Source organism: Lissotriton helveticus, chromosome 6, assembly GCF_964261635.1.
Source record: "Lissotriton helveticus chromosome 6, aLisHel1.1, whole genome shotgun sequence".
Classification (NCBI taxonomy): domain Eukaryota; kingdom Metazoa; phylum Chordata; class Amphibia; order Caudata; family Salamandridae; genus Lissotriton; species Lissotriton helveticus.
Genome location: NC_136067.1, coordinates 942,018,579 through 942,037,935, shown reverse-complemented (window position 1 = coordinate 942,037,935; position 19,357 = coordinate 942,018,579). Strand labels below are relative to the sequence as shown.

At 41.2% G+C, this 19,357-nt stretch overlaps 1 protein-coding gene across 1 annotated transcript in view; it reads right to left on the bottom strand.

Moving 5' to 3' along the window:
• Positions 1-19,357, bottom strand: part of PLD5 (phospholipase D family member 5) — a 1,381,847-nt gene that overhangs the window by 978,931 nt on the left and 383,559 nt on the right. Inside the window, exon 2 of the mRNA XM_078646903.1 lies at positions 10,496-10,632. Within this exon, the coding sequence (XP_078503029.1) occupies positions 10,496-10,632 (137 nt within the window). The remainder of the gene's footprint in view (positions 1-10,495; positions 10,633-19,357) is intronic.

Sequence of the window (19,357 nt, the reverse complement as noted above, 5' to 3'; positions counted from 1 at the left end):
ACAGAGTGATCAAGGGCGTCATCCAAGCCTCTATGCAAAGTAAACTTGACTGGAAAGTGCAGGTTCAGAAGGCTGTTTGGTCTTATAGAGTTACTGTGCAAAACAGCACTGGGATGTCCCCGTTCACTATGATGAGAGGCAGAAAAGCAAGGTGTAAATTTAACCCTGGATGGCTTTCTGAAGGGGAAATAACTTGTTGGTCCCCAGTAGAGATCAAGGATAAATTACTATCTAGTCACGACAAGAGTAAGGAGTTTTATGACTGCCATCATAACACTAAAGAGGTTTCAGTCAAGGTTGGAGATTGGGTGAGAGTTAAGAAACCCTTTAAAGTGCCAAAAGGCGAGAGTCGTTTTGAACCACCGTGCAAAGTTGCTGAAGTCTTGAGGAATTCAGTAAGATTGGATGATGGAAGAGTGTGGAATCTGAAGAATATTGCAATGAATCCTAATCAGAATTATGTAGAATTGTTTTCCAATCCTGATGTAAATAGTTTTGATTGGGTTGAGGATCATTTTGAAAATAGTCATCTTCAATCTCAACTGGGTATTGAATCTGCTTCTACTTCTTTTGAGCCCAGCAAATCCGGCCCACTTTCGTGTTTTGAGAAGGGAGTGGGTGAGGGTGGAAGTCCTAATGTTCAGACTAATGTTAATGCCACTACACATTTACCTTCGAGAGTTACTCAAGATAAGGTTGATGTTTTACCTGATAAAAGAACTAGAGTTTTGCCTGGTTGGCTTAAAGATTTTACTATGTAACTATGTTAGGATTTTACAATGTGTTATTGTGTTTTCTTTTCTTTTCTAAATTTTACCATTCCTTCTTCTTTGTACTTTCTTTGTATTTTCAATTCTTTCATTATATAGAGGGGGGGATGTGTTATGTTGTATGCTTATCTTTTATTAGCTCGTGATTGGAACTTAGAGCGTGTAGTGTGGGAGTTCCATGTGGAACACGGGAGTACAGAGAGAGCGGTTAGAGCAAGACATCGCTTCCCTGGCTCTCACCTGTTAACATATATATTACTAATAATAAATATATATATATACTACTTCAATTGTGGACATCTTCACTACAAAGATGTGCACATTCCATGTGAAATAGTTTATTTTCACAAACCTAAGTCCCACTTAGATGCTTAAAAACCTTTCGTAATTTACACCCTATTTTTTCTAGTTTTGGTGCACTGACGGTTGCTGACTAATGCACTTTTCATTGACGATAGAGCGAAAATGCAATTTGATCTTACATTAAAGCTCTTTAAGGATAGTGTGAGAAAATGGGTTGTTGGTTGAGGGAATTGTTAACCATGGCTCAAGCAACAGCCAAATCGTCTGTCAGGGTGAACCACAACACATCACTACATTAAGCTGTGCTTAACCCTCTTGTAGCTTAGCATAAACAGACAGGCTTGACTTAGAGACAATGTGTAAAGTATTTATGCAGTACACAAACAATAATACATTGAAAACACAACAAAAACCCCACTCTAATTTAGAAAAATAGAGTGAATTTTTAGAAATTATTTGACACTAAAATGTCAAAAATCCAATTAGTCAAACCTTAGATATGGAATTTTAAAGGTTTAGATATAAATAGTGCTTATATTCACAAAATGCCCACTGTGGTTATCTGGTTTTGCAAGACCGTGATAAAGTCTCAAGTTCAGGCCAGCTACGATGAAGCTTGGACTTGATACAGGGACCAGGTTAGGACCATTGATAATTGTTACTTATGTCCTTGACTGGGGGTGTTGCGCCACACTGCAGAGGTTCTGAGGAGTGATGCAGGGTCCTGCATCAAGATGTGTCACGCTGCATAGAGTCTGAAGAGTGGCTGTGAAGTGACGTTTGTGTGGAATTGTATCGCACTGCATTAGTTCCAAAGAGGAGTTGCGTGGGTTGTGATGTGAGGTCCACGTCAAGTTGCATCTCCTGGCATTGGTTCTGATGAGGTACTGCAAGGGCTGCGTTGGGTTGCGCTACATAAGTTCTGATGGGGACCATAACTGGGCTGGCAGAGCACTTTTGTCCCCACATCCAAGGCTCCAGGACTGGGGAGGTACCACTTGGGGGGGGGGGGTTAGGAGTCACAATAGACAGAGTTCAGGTGCAGGCTCAAGATGGCTGGAGCCTTTTCTGTCCCCTAGGCTCTGATTGGGAAGCCAGCCAACTAGCCCTTGGAGTCAATCTAGTGGTCCTTGGTTCAGGATGCAGGTCCAGTCATTTTTCCTCTGGTATCAGGGCAGCAGAGGAGTGGAGCAGCTGGACAGCCTTTCATCAAAGTCTTCCACAGGTCCAGAAGTGAGCAGAAAAGTGGGTTTAAGGGTCCCCATTTTATATCTGGTGCTTTTTTATTGAACTGGGAGAAACTTCTGAAGGCTTCCACCCACAGAAGTGTTTGGAATTTCACAAACCCTATTCTAGCTCCAGTATGGCTACTGGCATAGTAGGCTAGTGTGAAGTTCTTTGTGTGTGTGCTGAGGAAGTCTCATTCAATTGCAAGTGTGGCAGTTGAAAAGCTCCACTCTTTCATCCTGCCAGAGAGGGCACAGCCTGCGAGCACCCAGACTCTCAATTGTGGTGTTGTCTAGGAGGAAGACACACAGATCAACTGTCAACTACACCTAGCCATGTGACCCAGGTTAAGGTTGCAAGCACCAACTGGGTGGGATGTGAAAATGATTATTTTGCTAAAGTGTCATTTTCAAAATTGTGACTTAAAATCCGACTTTACCAATAACAATTCCTTGGACACTAAACTTGACTTTTCTACCTGTTCCCAATCAATGTTATCACTTAGTAAGTGTAATAAGGAAACTCAATGATGTCCTAGGAGAGAGGTAGACCTTGCAGTAGTGAACAATGAATATGGTAGTTTTTCACTACCAGGGCATGTAAAACGTAAACATACTTGTCAAGCTTTTTTAAACACAATGCACCCTGCCCTGTGAGCTGTCCAGGGTCTACCCAGGGGTGAGATATGTATTTAGAAGGAAGGTTTGGGCCTGGCAAAAGGTTTCTTTTGCCAGGTCAAAATGGCAGATTAAGACTGCACACAGGCTGCAATGGTAGGCCTGAGACATGTTTAAAAAGACTACTTAGGTGAGTGGCACAATTAGAGTGGAGGGCTCACGAGTAACATTTGATTTACAGGCCAGCAGTACATGTAGCACCAATTTACTAGGGACCTACAAGTAAATTGAATGTGCCAATTGGGTGAAAGTCAATTTTATCATGTTTAAAGGTGAGAGTACAAGTACTGTAGTACTGGTTATCAGTAGTAAAGTGCACAGAGTCCTAGAGACAACAAAAATGGTTTCAGAAAACAGGATGGGTAAAGTGAAACACTTTGGGGGTGACCCTGCAGAGAGGGCCAAGTCTTACATGACCCCCAACAAGCTAAAAGCTAGGGTAGACTAAGCAATACCCTGTTGGGCTTCCCAGCTAAGGCAATAGACCGTGGATGAAGGCCCTCTAATGTACTGGAGCTTGCCAGTTTTATGCTGCTCTGAACTCAATTGGGGCCCTCTGTCTACACTCTCCCGACCCATGGTGAAACCCTTCTCCTCATCTGTTTCCCACATCTGTGCAGCTCCTAACCTTAACTTGCTAGCAGATGCATCACATCACATCATGTGGCCAACACCACCCCTTGGATCAGACTTCTGCCCCCAACCCAACAAAAATTCTGCCCATAAGGACAGCAACCAACAAAGGCCACTGGCAACTGTCAGTGTCAAGAGCCAGGCCAAAGGCCATCCGGGATCCTCTGGCCTCTATGGTTTTTCAAATTGGGGGCAACAACCCAATGTGCTAGACACCCTTTTTCCAATCTCCTTCCCACCACTTCAAGGGGGTATCTTGAGACTAGCCTTTCAGTCCAGGGTGTGAACCACGAGGCTTAACAGGTGACAGGGGTGAGTCTTTCCTCACTCTGCCCCTCCATCTGGGCCTCCGTACCCTCTGCTTGGGATTAGCACCCCAGAGCCCTGAACTTCCAGGTCATTCTACGTGGTCACCCCTCCCAGCTCACCTGACACTGAGGACAGCTCATTTCCCAAAATTCAATCAATGGGCATCTGGGAACTAATGATGATCCTCCTCTGGATGAACTCCCCACCTCATACTACGGATATTAGAGCCATGGGTAGGAAGAAGCCCTGTCCTTGGTCCTCAGTTGTCTTACATGCCTGTCCAGTGTGCTGCTCTGGAGACCAGACTTTCCACTACCATGGTTCGGCTGGCCCTGGTGTCTCTCAGAGCAATGACAGGGATCCTCTCCACTTTGACCTTGTAAAAGTACTAACTTCTACCCTCAGGGATCACCGACTCACCCAACTAAGGGAGACTAGGGCATGTTCTATGACCTGCCCCATGGGACTACTTATCCCTAAGACCACGTTGGCCACCTCTGTAGAGTTCCCACCAGTGTGTGGTTTCTTAGGGCAGACAGAGTCCCCAGCTTGAGTCCTAGCTGAGAACAATCTAAGTTTGTGCTTTGGCGGGTTTCCGATTGCTGCACAAGCTCCCATAGAGACATGGGAGTTTGCGACCACACCATGTGTGATCGCATAATAATTGCGGTTTCACGACCGCCAACTGGAGGTCGGTCGGTTAGCAACCGCAGAGATGTCAGTCACAGGCAACTCCCACCTACATCATAATGAGGCCCTAAATGTAAAACCCATACAGGAAATAATGGCAAATCAAAATAAATTAAATTGTTAAAAATCTATGTAAATATTAAAAATGTTGAAATAAATATATAACAATTGCGCATACTCATTATTTAATTTTAAGATATTTTAATACCTGTTTTAATTTTAAAACTTTATATAACAATATTTTTATTAAACTACAACTAAATTAATTTAATTGCTTATTTACATATCTGTGCATCACTTTTATTAGTTAATTAATGCATATTAAATATATATATATTTTTTAGTTAGACATTTCTTTTTTAATATACATTTCAGAACAATATTTTTTAATTAATTTAATATATTTCCATTATTCAAAGATTTATTTAAAAAATAAGTTAATACTGCTATAACATTTTATGTTTTTGTTATAAATACGAAATTAATATATAACATGAATTTACTTTAATACTTAATATTCAAATATTTTACTATTTATTTATTAGCTAAATATATTTTTCAGATGTTCCTTATACTTTATCACAGGGAGACTCAACAGTTGTATCGGAGATGCTTTCATAGTATAATACAGGAAATAATAAAAAAGTGTATTCAACACAAAAATAAATATAACAAATATTTATATGGTATATATAATAATGTAAATGTGTTTTACAGATTTATTTTAAATGCAGAATAAAATTCTAAAAACTACAGCACACCATTTAATTTTGCAATAAAACTTTAATAAATGGAAACAACTATTCTCTTGAAATTATGGTATCCCATTTAGTGAAACTTTTACAAGGACCCATGTCAGTAAGCAAATGTACAATATTTAGACAAGAAAGTCAGTGGAGTAAATTCCTATAGGTACTGTACAGGGTGGTAAAATGTATGAACAAAACATTAAGGGCCAGATTCATCAAGCTTAAATCCGCTTGCAAACGACCAGATTCTGAGAATCTGGCCCTTTGCGAGCGGTATTTTTGCATTTGGGATGCATCATTCCAAATGCAAAAATCGCTAATTAAGAATTTGCTAAATTGCGATTCTTTGCATTTAAGGAATCTCAAATTGAGATTCCTTAAATGCAATGCATGAAAGTGAAAAAAATAGCGAATTCGCTATTAGGGCACGCAAATTACCATGAAGTATATCTTCGTGGTAATTTGCAAAAACTTTGAAAGATGCACTAAAGTGCATTTTTCAAAGTTTCATGTTGCGCACACACATGCCCTAAGGGCATGTGTGTGCACAACATATATGCACACATCAATTTCAGGGGTGCAACAGGGTGTCCTTTGGACACCCCTGCACCCTTGAAATCGCAATCTCAATTTGCGAATCGCTAATTGCGATTAGCAAATTGAGATTGTCTTCCCATTCATTCCCATGGGCCTCTATGCCCATAGGAATGAATGGGGAGATATTCCTTAATTGCGAGTTGCAATTAGGGAATTATTAGAAATCGCTATTTTTGTAGTGATTTCTTGATGCATAGCATTTTACTATTCCTTAATAGCGAAACGGTATTTTTCGCTATTAAGGAATAGCAAAATGTGTTCTTGATGTATCTGGGAGTTAGACCATTATTAACCCCTTGGGCGCGGCCGCGATTCTGCACCTGTGCGGCAGAATCGCGAGTGGGCGGGTTTATGACGGCCCCCAGCCGTCATCAGCACACAAGGCCGTCATCAGCATCGAAGGGGTTAATGCAGAATAATCACTACTTTGTGATATTGCAACTTTTGCAAGAATAAAGAGCACAAATACAAAATGAGAACGATTTACCCTCAATGTCACCAACAAGTAGCTGTTTGCTCATGTGTTGGTGGACTTTGAAGAACTCAGATTTAGTGGTATTGAGTTTGGAAGCAGATTACACTCTGGCTTCATTCCTTTCTTTTACCGATTCACCTACTACTATGCTAATATGCATAAGTCCTGGAAAACAATTGACCCACATTTGATGTATTATAATCACAAATAGCATTTTATTTGATTCTAGTAGCCCATGTAATGTATACGTGAATCACAACCGAAAAACCTAGGGGGGGATTACGATGGCGGAGGGTCCGCCACCGCCAGCCGTGCAGTGGCAGGCCCTCCACCATCGGACAGCAATTTTCCCCCAAGGCTACATTACGATGGCGGAGGGATCGGCCGGACGCAAAGACCGCCTGCCACGTTTCCGCCACTGGCGGAGTGGCCTGCATGAGTAAAATGGTGGCAGTGCATATCGGGCACCATCCGCCAAATTACAATACGGGCTGAAGCCAGCCTTTCCATGGCAGTACCGCCATGGAAAGGCTAGCGGGGATTGGGCACCCCCCCTTGTGTTGGAAGGGGTGTTGCACTGAGTGGTAGGCACCACGTGGTGCCTGCCACTTAGTGCAGTGAAATGCACAACATGCATTTTTAGCATTGCGGCAGGTGCTGCAGCCAGCTGCAACCGCCGCAATGTTAAATTGCTGGATGCGCCCGCCATGGCGGCGATTGCATCGTAATGGGGAGTGCGAGACCGCCGCCTGGCAGGCGGGCGGTCCCAATCCCCACTACGATAGCGAATGTACTCAAGTCCGCCCGCCATCATAATGACCCCCCCTAGTTAAGATCAACAGTGAAAGCTGTTACTGGAACACTTAGCTTTTGAGAAAGCCACTGAAGTTACAGTAGAAGCAAAAGACACAAGAGTTGGGAAAAGTAATGAAAGAGGATTGGCACACATAGGTGAAAATGGAGATTGACAACTGCATTGTTATGAATTAGAATTTAATGTCATGTGGCAAACATAACCCCAGATTTTTTTTGGGACAGTCATAGGGGAAGGGTCCATGCTTGAAAGCTATTAGAACAGAAGTATATTGAGGTCTAACTGTCATATTATCAGGATTTCTGTGTTTGGTCCACCCACTCCAAGAAGTTACTTTTACACATAGTGCATGTTTTAAACATTTGGCAGCACTGGTCTGAGACTCTGGGTTTTTGCTGAGTCGGAAATTAATGAATATGTCATCTGCATAAATTAGGAAGTGAACTTGGTCGCTTTCAAGCACATGTGCCAACAGGAGCACATTAATGTTTTACAGCAAGGATTGACTCCAACGGAGCACTACGCCCTATCTTTTGACTTCATGATTTCTAACTCAGTGTTTAATTCTTGGGTTTGGCTGAATAGAAAAGGTAAAATCCATTTCAGGACTAGACAGGCCTATCCTTTCCAGCAGCCTCATATATAATCTCAAAGGTCATGAGTGTATGCTGCACAGAAATGAAATGAAATGAAATGAAATGAAAAATTATATTTATATAGCGCGCACATACCCTAAGGCCTCGCAGCGCTTGAACTGAATAGTGTGGTGAGCAGATAGCAAGATTAACACATTTTGGCGAACAGGTAAGTTTTTAATGTCTTCCTAAAGACCATCAGATTGCTGATTTCCCGCATATTTGGCGGGAGCGAATTCCACATCTTAGCTGCTAAGTGTGAAAACGCCCGGCCTCCCCAGCGAGCCTTATTGACTTTAGTTGTCGTGGCAAGATGAAGGGCGCTGGAACGAAGGGTTCTCGATGGAACGTAAGGTACGACCCGAGGGCGCAGAATGGCTGGACCTGTTCGGTGAAAAGCTTTGTGCACAATGCACATAGCTTTAAAATGCATTCTGGCAGCTATTGGGAGCCAGTGGAGTTCTTTTAAAGCCTTCTTTGCTGATTGGCCACGGGGGATGCCGAACAAGAGTCGAGCAGCACAGTTCTGTGTAACTTGAAGTCTGTTGATCACTGCTACCGGGGCACCCAAATATAATGCATTTCCATAATCCAGGCGGGAGAGTATCAAGGCCTGAACCATGATTCTCCGCGCCTGGAAAGGAAGCAATGGGAGAATCTTCCGGAGCATTCTCAACAGACCAATGCAGATGGAAGCAGTTTTAGTGGCCTGCACAGAAAAATCCAATGCTTTATCAAGCCAGACTCCGAGGCTTTTGATGTGGGGTTTCGGCAAGGGAGGAGCACCAAGACAGGCGGGCCAGATGGGAACCAGACTGGTCGGTGCGGGGTTGCCCAGTAGCATAATCTCCGTCTTCTCCCCGTTGAGTCTGAGACATGAGGAATGCATCCACTTGGCTACTGCCTCTAGACAGGGCCCTAAGGTGTTGGATGAACCCTCCGTGTGATCCAGGGAGACCACAAGTTGGGTATCATCCGCGTAGGTGATAATACGCACACCGAAGGGCTGTACTATCCCTGCCAGAGGACTCATGTAGACATTAAAGAGCGTGGGGCTCAGGGCCGAGCCCTGAGGAACCCCGCAGCTCAGAGGGTGTTTCGAGGATGCTACCTCGCCCTCAAACACCTGGAAGAAGCGCTCATCCAGGAAGGAGGTCAGCCATTTCAGGGCCGCGCCCGACACGCCCATGCCTTTTAGACGATGTAATAATGTGGCATGGTTAACCGTGTCGAACGCGGCACTGAGATCTAATAATATAATGGCTGCCTTCCCTCCCTGGTCCAGCACAGATCTTGTTTCTTCCGTTACTGCAAGTAAAGCAGTTTCGGTGCCATGTTGAGGGCGGAATCCCGTCTGGGAGGCACAAAGTAGGTCATTGGACTCCAGATACTCTACCAAGATGTTATTGATACAGAGATTGAAGAGTATATATGTGGCTAGAGTTTTTGGGAGAATCAGCAGATTTCCCCTAATTTTAGCAAGAGTGAAAATCAGTAATCTCAAGTACTGCACCACCCAGACTGATGGCAAACAACCTACCACGCCATAAATTATTCTCTTGATTTTGAAGTGAAAACCATAAAAAATCACTATGGTGACCAAGCTCAGCAAAAATGTATATATTCGGTAATGCAGGGTTTGGTTTAGGGCTAGGGGCAGGGATGAAACCTAATTTTCCAATCATGGCATTCTGTAGTATGGGTTAGTGTAGAATGAATGAATAATCCTAATCAATTCTTCTTTTTGTATTTGTCACTGTTCTGTTTTTCATTAAAATATTTTCATTTTTTTAATTGATACAGTCGATGTGCACTTGTATGTATGTGTAATGACTTTGCTGTGCTTCACAGTCTGACTGTATCTGTCAGTGAGCTTAGAATTATGAGTAGGCTAATGTTGGTAACTTTGCATTAACACACGTACTGCTTTATAACACTGGCAATAAGTGAAAGCTGTTGCAACAGAAAAAAACGCACAAAACATAAGCATTAGCCTATAAAAACATTACCTGCCAATTTCTTCTATGAAACATTTTTTGCAGAAATCTATGCCCACCAGTGAAGGTTAAAAACTTTGCAAATCCACAATAGTGCGCGCTGGGCACTTTACACAAATAAAAATGACAGAGATAAAAAAAAAACCTGACCATTACATCTGAATAAGACTTTTCACTTATGCTTGCAGTTTCTATTTCGCTCTAACAGGGGAAACATTTCCCAAACAATGTCTGCAAAGCGTGTAACTTCCCAAAGTTGTAGAGCCTGTCTAAATCTTCTCAACATTTTCATGATTTTTGCATCTGTATCTCATGAGAAAATCGCATATTGATGACCCGGGAAGTCCCTACATCCAACAGTGGTGACTGTTTATCTGTTGCTGCAATAATGCAGATGTCATGCACATTTTCTTATCACCTACCTAAAAGATGTTAACACGACTTCTCATGCAAATAGTCTGAATAGTTTTTTTTAATTCAACCTGCTTTCTAGTTTTATTACACGTTACTCCTTTAAAAAATTAAACAAGTACTACATAGAACCTCCTGTGGCACTAACTACACTGGGTTAACTTTAAAATCACACCTCAAAGGAGAAGTTTTGTTTGTTACCTCTTACCGACACTTATTCTGACAGTTATCTTCTGATAGTCCATCTTCATCCTCTCCCACAATATCCACTGCAGAAAAGATTAGCGCAACAAGGACGGCAAAGCAGCAAACCAATGCAAAGATCACAATGCATTTCTGTTGAGACTGAAAGAAAAAAAGAAGAATTCAAAATGTGAGAATCATCCTCTAGTTGAGAAGATGTCATACAAGTCTACAAGCATGGATCTCATGTTATGGGTATCTACTGTGTCCTCTTCATTCTGAGCGTGAGGTGTAGCTAGCAAACATCTCCACTTCCTCCTATGTTTCACCTATTTAGCAGTGCAGTAGAAAATGCATCCTCGCCAGGTATGATCTACTGCCGTAAAAGCATACTTAAATACATTTTTCAGGATATCCGGATATACTAGAAGCCCTCTATGATCAGTTTGGAATTACCCCCTATTCCTTTCTAAAAATGAGCAAAAAGCATTATGCCAAGAGCCCTAACCCTAAAACATCATCTCTGTGAATCCTTTGGGCCAGATTACGAGTCTGGTGGTCTGAATACCGCCATATTTGTGGTGGCGATGTTGTGGTGGATCCAGCTGCTGCCGCACCAGTGGACCGACTGCCCGATTACAACTCGGACAGTCGGATCGCACTAGGACCGCCGGCTCTGCCAGGGAACCACCATTCCCTGGCGTAAGAGCTGTAGTCAGAGGCCGTAATATGCTTGGGGGGACCACCAGGGTCCCTCTTAGCATATTATGAGTTTCCTCTCCGCCAGACTGCTAATGGCTGTTCCACCTCTATAACGGCCTGGCACAGTCCCACCTGTGCCTCAAACTTATGTGGATGCACACAATGGGGCATAACATGTGCCGCACTCAAAAGTCCATGTTGTGCCGGAACCTTGTGCTGCAATGACACGTTTGAATAATTTACACTTTTGAATTAGTTTACTACTTTTTGGCTATTTCCAAAATTTGAGTGTAAAGTTGTTAAAAAATGTAAGAGTAAATTACACATGTAAATTATGTAAAGGAGTAAGTGGTCTTTGTAAATAGCCCCAAGATCCTTCAATTTGGTGGAGGAAAGTAAGTTTTGCTTTTCAGGACCTCTATTTCTGTTTAGCATTGTACTCTGAATACTATGTGTTTGCAGACTTTGATTTAAAAATATGTCTTGATTCCAATATGGGAATATAGAGTAGATATCATTCTTATACTGGGCGTGCTCCATTACCAGGATCTCAAATGTGGGTGAATGTTCATTGTGTAAGCTGATTTTATTAATCAACTACTTTCATTCTTTGTAACTCACAGAATCTTAACATCATTGTGAGTTTGCTCATCGAAACAGAAAATTCTCATTAATTTCAACTCTGTAAATATAAATATCCATAATGGAGACAGATGGTACACTCCGGGCCAAGTCAAAACCAAAATTAAATGTATCATGTGCACTGATTTATTTTCTTCAGCACATCAAGATTGAATCACAGCTACAAATCATTTTAAGGCAAACTAGCATTACAACAGATGTAACTTCTAAACAACAATGTGATGAAATACATACAAAAATGCAAACAAAACATTTAAGAAAAAGTGGTTTAATGTAGTGTTTAATGAAGAAATATGCAAAGTGCTGGTAAGTGCCCCTGTCAGAGCAATACATCAAAACTACAGACATTTTGGCTATGTCTGGCCTGTTGATATCCGGCTGCACCACTATTGCATTTGGCAATGCTTCTGCATTCTTTTCTATTTTCCTTAATACATTTTTCCTACTACAGGCACGGCATGCTTTCCTGCAACATTCAGCGCGCCATGTGTGCTTTCACTTTACGAGCAGCCGGGACAATGGCGGTCACTTCTTTAAAAATGCCTTTTATTTATGTGTTAATTATCAAAACAGATAAATAAAAGGCCTCGTCATTTACAATGCCAATAGCTTCAACTCTAACAAATGCGAGACCTATTGCATTGCAAGCGCTTGTTTTTGTATGCTATATGGGAAACAACTTTCAAACATGGCCACCTTTGCTTGGATATATGTGCATGCGTACAGTCATTTTGAAAAGCTTTTTTTCATACAGAATTACAAAATCATGTTGGCGTCTTCTAGTTATGTCTTGATCTATGTTTATGCATTCTAGGGAGTTGGTCTTCTTTAGGTGATACCAGGGATTAGTGACCTCTTTTGACAAGTGATATTTTCATGAATACAGCTTCCTTGGAAGTCCCATCTGGGAATTAGTCTCTTAATAGATAACCTGTCATCTCCTTGTGGCTTCTTAGCTTTGCCTGCTTCATCGTCCCCTAGGGTTTTTTTTCCAGCTTTCCTCTCAGTTGAGAGAAAATAATACGGTGTATTATGCTGTATCTTGCCTAGCCTCACAGATAGGTCTTTGCTGATGGTTGTTTCAATATTCAGAAGAAATGCGATTGCAAGTTCCCCAGCATTCCTGGGGTCAAATCTACCTCCAAACGTCAGGTGGAACTATGCTTGGAATATGAAATACACTTCAGGAAAACATTGGGGTAATACCAATTTTTCCATGTTATTCCCCATTCCAGATTATTAAACTAGGCTATCTGGCGCGTGCGACTTTACCATGCCTTATAATCCGATCACTTTTAATTGCCCCATCTGTAAATGTATTTGACTTCTAAAATTGTACCACTGATGATATAGCGCATTATCATTCCTCTTCCTCTGTGTCCAATGTATACGTTTGATTTCACTTACAAGAGTCTTAATAAAATGTCATTCATATACCTCTATGCAACATATGATTCATTTCCCTTTCCTTGCCACAGATTGTGCCTCACCCCCAGCCTAACTCAGCAATGCACTGCCTTGGGATGTGATGAAAGGGGACACAAAGTGGCATCTTCATAAATTATTCTGCGGTTAATAGAAATTAAAGCCCTCCTGTGCTTCTTTCCCCTTGTCACAGTTGTAAGCAGGCTCCTTTCTGTACATCAGGAGAAGACTGGGGGCCTAAAAGTGAGATATTAAGCAGTTGTCTAGTGGCCTGGCTGCTACTTTTGTTTGATTTTTGTTTACTTTTCTGCAGCATGTTCTGGCTGCTACTTCTTCATCATTTCAGTGCTGGAAATCTCCTGTTTGACTTGGCTGCTCCTGCCGCTTTGCTTTGTTTCTCTGCCTTTTTCTACTTCTGTCCGACGGGCTTCAAACTTCAATAAATACAAATACAAATAGAGGTCTGTGTTTACCCCAGGCAGCGTTCCTCTTCGAGCTATCCCTTTCAGGACCACTGACTGCATGATGAAAGCCTGTGTTTCGATCTTCTCTGCCCTTGTTCTGTATGCTGCCTGCACCGAAGATTGTTCCTTTTGGCTCTTGTTGCTAGACAGTGCCTTTCATGTATTCTCCAAGAGGAAAGTCAGAATTTGCGTTTGATTTCTGTTGCAAACTTGCTTATATTCAGAATGTTTTCAAGACATTCAACACAAGGACAGACTCCTCTCTGCTTGAGATCAAACACATAGGAAAGGTTTGCCCCAATGATAGTAATTTTAAAATAAATTATGCAGATGTTGGTAGATTGCATGGAGGTTTGTACGTTTCATATACTGTCACACAACACTCGAAATGTCTTTGAGGCAGAAAATCCCTTTGTCTTGATTGACACCTCCTTCAAGACTCCGTTGGAAGAACACCTTATTCTTTATGGATAACACTAACATATCTGTACACTGTACACGCACACACACACACAAACACTTTGTTGTACAGTCCTACCAACGATCAGCATCTAGCATCTATCATCTATTTAAGCCTCATCTACCTTATTTATCCAAAACTCCACCAATGGCCGCAAGTCCATAAACCGGTCCTAGGACGCTTGAATCCGCTCCAGGGAAGGCTTGGCTTGGCAGTTCAGGCTTGACTGTTCCCATGAGTCACAGGGTCAGACTGATTTGCATATGGCCATGTCTGAACTGGGGTGGCAGAGTGGGCTAAAGAACGGTGATGGATCAAACCCAGATCTGTTGACTGGGTGTGAGTGTTTGATTGGTTCAGATGCTTTGTCCATCACCACACCCTTTTGTACCGCTTTGTTCGCAATTCGATCAGGCCATCGGTGTAAGAGTTCCAACAGCGGAGCCAGTGGTGGCACCCCTGGTGAAACATGACAGTCTACCAGACTCTAAATAAAGCTGGTGAACCATCTGTTTGGCAGTCAGGGTATTCTACCAGGTTTGTGGTGGAGTACACTGTCCACCAATCTGGAAATCGGAGCCAATGTCCCATAAACAGTTTCATGTCGACAAACTTTTAATTTGTCTGCGGGATTGATGTAAACAAATCTGTGTTGGTTGTGGTATAGTCTGTTGCTGTGAATCGCTGTCAAATTTCTTTCAATTCAATTATGTATTGAGGAAGCATTGAAAAACACATTGTATAACCTGCATTTGTAAGGCACATGTTCACCCCATGGGGCATCTTGGTGCTAACTAACATTTTCTTGCCACCCAACTCAATGGTACTCATTTTATCAACCACAGAGGGATGAAATAATGGGTGGGCTCACCAGGATTAGAACTTGTGATCATGAGAATAAACATAACTTCCGGCAGGTGATATATTAGTCCACTTAGTTAACAAAGCTGACTCATTTATGCACCATCGTTATAATATTATGGAGTCTGCCAATTAAGGTTAACACATTAAAATATTGCTGCCAGATTTACCCATGTCATCTTCAAATACTACAAACACAACTCGATTAATTTAATATGGACGATAGTACCAACAAATGAAAGTACTGGAGGCACAACATTGTTTTGTGACATGGCTGGTTCACTATAATGAACTTCCCTGTGTTTAATTTGAGGTGGTGTTTGCCAGTGGGCATCGCCGACATATATTCCAGGAGACTGGGGCAGATGCATTTGGTGAGAAAGTTGGGGTTTTCATGGCCGCTACACAGATTTTGTACGAAGAACAAATGTAATTAGATAATGGAGACCCCTGATTTTGTTTAAAACTATTGATAGGCATGATGAATTTGTAGTCAAAATATGATGTACAACCTGTGTGAATATCGCTAATCTAAATTACGTTAGGTACAACTGTACAGTGAAAAAAACACGTTTTGTATTTATTTAAAAAAATGAACAAGATTAAGGATCTCTTGTGTTCAATATCTTTGATGTCTTTTGTTATTAAATGCACTGAACACATGAAATTCATTTGGAATAGAAAAATAGGCGCTGCCACGGTTTTCTGAAAATCATGTTGTACAAATATTACAATTCAGCTGTCGTGGGCAATCTCAGTGGAATTAACTGTCTGAAACATTCAGCAATGATTCTTTTATGTACACAGTAAGAGATTCGTGTTTGCAAAAGTCATCAGTATTTGCTCACAGTTTAACCGGTATCCAACGAGTTTTAGAAAACTTGCACTTATCTCCTGAGAATCATACATCATCTCATTAAATTGAAAATTGGCTGCGGCTTCGGGTTCTGAATTTTAAAATTTACATTATAAATAAAATTAATGAAAGAACATGTGAGTATCCCAATACCAATGGGAACAGTTAAAGACACAAAGAGCTGATATTTGATTGTCATTACATGGCAGCTTGTATAAATGTCACTTCCACATTTGTCTCTGACTATGAATTTAATATTTATTTTGAATTTTAACACTCCCTGTTTCATTTTTATGAGTATAATTGGAAGATTCGATGGTTTGGCCAATATGTGAATCCACAAGAAATATCAAACGTCATCTGAGATGAACTTAAAAAAAAGTTATATTATAATTTAAAAAAATGGCCTTATCATTCCAAAAGCAATGGGGAAAGAATGAGGCATAACACCCTGCGTGAAAATTTGACTATACAGATAAAACATCATCATAGGTAAATCTGGTAATTCCACAAAATGCCAATAACATAGCATAGCACGGAGGAAACCAATTAGTCAATATGCTAGGCCTTGCCGGGTTACACAGCCATACGTGGCATTTGAAGAAGGGATTTGGAATCTCAGTAGGCAGAAACAGAGTTAGAGTGTTCCATACATTTAAGGGTAACCCTAATTAGATATACAGCCAAACGTCTCCAGCATGTGGCAGCTAGACAGTGGAGTACTTGGTAAAGTTGTGGTTGCCAAACATGAATTCTTGGTGGAGGAATAGTCCAGCAATTGTAATTTAATAATATTCTGAATACTTTTCAATCAAGTGATAGATGTGTTACTGTTCTTCCTAAGGATCTGGTATGTATCACCTACACACATGAAAAATTATACTCTACACCGATGTTAGATTTTTGGTTAAGTATTCTGCATGTCATTTTTTTGTATAGCAGATATTAGATTGCAGACCCCTAGGGGATACTTGATCTCTTGGCTTTGCCATTGACTGATATGATGGTTAAGTAATGTCTACTACCTGTCAAACAGAAAAGAGTTGACCCACTGTCTGCACACCGACCTCCTACAATGCCTAGATGAAACATGGATGGTCAATGTTGTTAAATGCACCAGAAATATCTGACATAATTAGTATTGACTACATTGTTGTCATCTGTATCAGTTTGCACAACCCTGAGCAGGAGGTTTTATTTCAACCCTGCAGTAATACCTACAAGAGAAGAATGGCAAAGAGTAACAACCCCTCACCTAGGCAAATGGGGAAACGAATAGAGCAGTTTTCCTGCTTACCTGGACATGTCCAGCCAAAGGTTCATTGTACAAATGGGCTGAAATGTCTTTCTGGGTGGGGGTGCGAACTGGCTTCTCTGGTTCCCTCCCTAAGCTTCTCTCCCCAAGTATGGATACAGGTCAAGAGACAATGCAGGCAGATTTTGGGGCGAGACCAATTGGTGCTGCTCACATACTCCAGAAAACAGCCATAGTATTCACACTAACCCTGTACCTAGAGAACTGAAGGGTCTGAATGCAGACAGTAATGTTGATAATAATTGTAAGGGCAAAGTTGGGAAGTCTGAAATCTGTTGTTTGACAGATTGTGGTGTTGCATGTATACTCACTCTTCTAGCAGCACCAAAAGATGCTGCTGTCAAATAGGGGCAAATGTAGGTCCCAGTGTAGGCATTTCAAAGTAGGTTGTTTCTGAATATGTGGAAGCAAATTTCTTTCTGGAATCTGGCAGTGCTTATTTCTAAACATAGATGGCAACCTCTGCCACATCAAGGATTGGGCAGACTTCAAACATATTTTACAATGTGAGGTAGTGCTACTAAGCCAAGCAACTTCTACTTCTGAAACAGACAGAACCCTTTCAAATTTTGAAGGCTCACTGTTTCTGGATTACACGTCAACCCTTCATCATACATCAATTGCTGGTTAAGAGATAGCCACTACAGAGTGAATTAGGATCCCTTCTGATCAGAGTTGTATCAGTAGGAAAACACTAGCTCTGCCTGAGCGAACAGGCTAGGCAGGGGTCACTTCGGAGTAGAGTCAAACACTGATGGATAAAGCCACCTTCTAAATCAGAAGGCCCATTTATGACCATTCCTGAAGGCTGTAGCTGGATCAAGTAGAACTCTTCAACTGTAGGGCTTCAGTTATTTCAGGAACAAGGTTGACCATTTGAATAATCGATCTAGTTTCTGTGTCAGAGCAAGAGCTTTTACCCTGTTGTTTCACGTGCTGTATTTCTGCTGACATGCACATACATCTTTTTTGCAGTGCTTGCAATTAACAAAAACGCATGACATGTTCAGTTTTGGAGTGAGAGTTTCCTTGATGTGCCAAAGGTCTTTTGATGCCTATTTGCAACAGGGTTCATTTACAATACATGGGATTCTGCAATCCTTGTGTAAAAACATCTCTAATTTCATTGTAATCGGCTACTTGTGACATACCCTTGGCCGATTTTAAAGAAATGACAAAATGTAGAGGGAGATACCCTTTTACTTGGAAAAGGAATGGCTAACAAGCATTCAAAACAACAAATTTCCTTTTCCAAACTTTTTAGGCCGGAATCCTTAGGAGTCACTATATAATGTAGGGACAGGTGGACTAGTGTGTAATGAGTATTTGCACAGCAGTGAGCAGAAGGGCAAGTCAGGCAGGTCACAGAGCAGCAGTTTAAAAAATGAAAAGGAAACATTGATTTTTTTTCTTCTGCTTTATTTTTTCTAGCTGTACATTGGCAAAAGGAAAGGAGATATTTATTGCAACATGCTTGTTTTTTGCACTTCTTAGATTACGAATCTTTCTGCATGTTACTACACATTGCGAGCTTCTGCACCTTTTTAAAAAAAAGTCCACTTGTATTAAGCTGCTTCCAATAAACATCTAACAGTTTGTTTGATGAGTTTAATTTGCATTAGACATTCTATTTTTATTCTTCATGTTTGCAAACATGCTCTCTCTTTCATATGAAAGAGATATGCACAAGTGGGTTGTGGGAAAGGTGATGTGCGATCATTAATAATATGGAATAAAGTAGCCACTGCTGTGCAAGATAACAATATTTTATGTCTTGTCTGACTTCTATAACCTTATAGAGAAACACCTGTTTCAGGCTCATGCCTTTATGTGGTAATGGAACTCCTTGGTGATTTGCAATCTCCTTATCACGTATGGCAGGGGGTCTATATCCCATGTATAAAATGCACTCCAAAGCTCCTGTAGGTTTTGAGCAGTTTAATCAGAAATAGTTTAAAGTGCAGTTTTATTATAATGGTCCCAGGCACAGTTCTCTCCATGCTGCTGTATCACTTGCGCCTGTTTTCCCCTTGCTTCTTCCCCGTTTTCTGAGAGATTTCTCTTTGCTTTTCCATCATTTTTCTGTACTTTCTCCTACTTTTTCCCGTTATTTGAGTGCTTTCTCCATGCTTTTCCTTCATTCTCACTGCATTTTCCTTGCT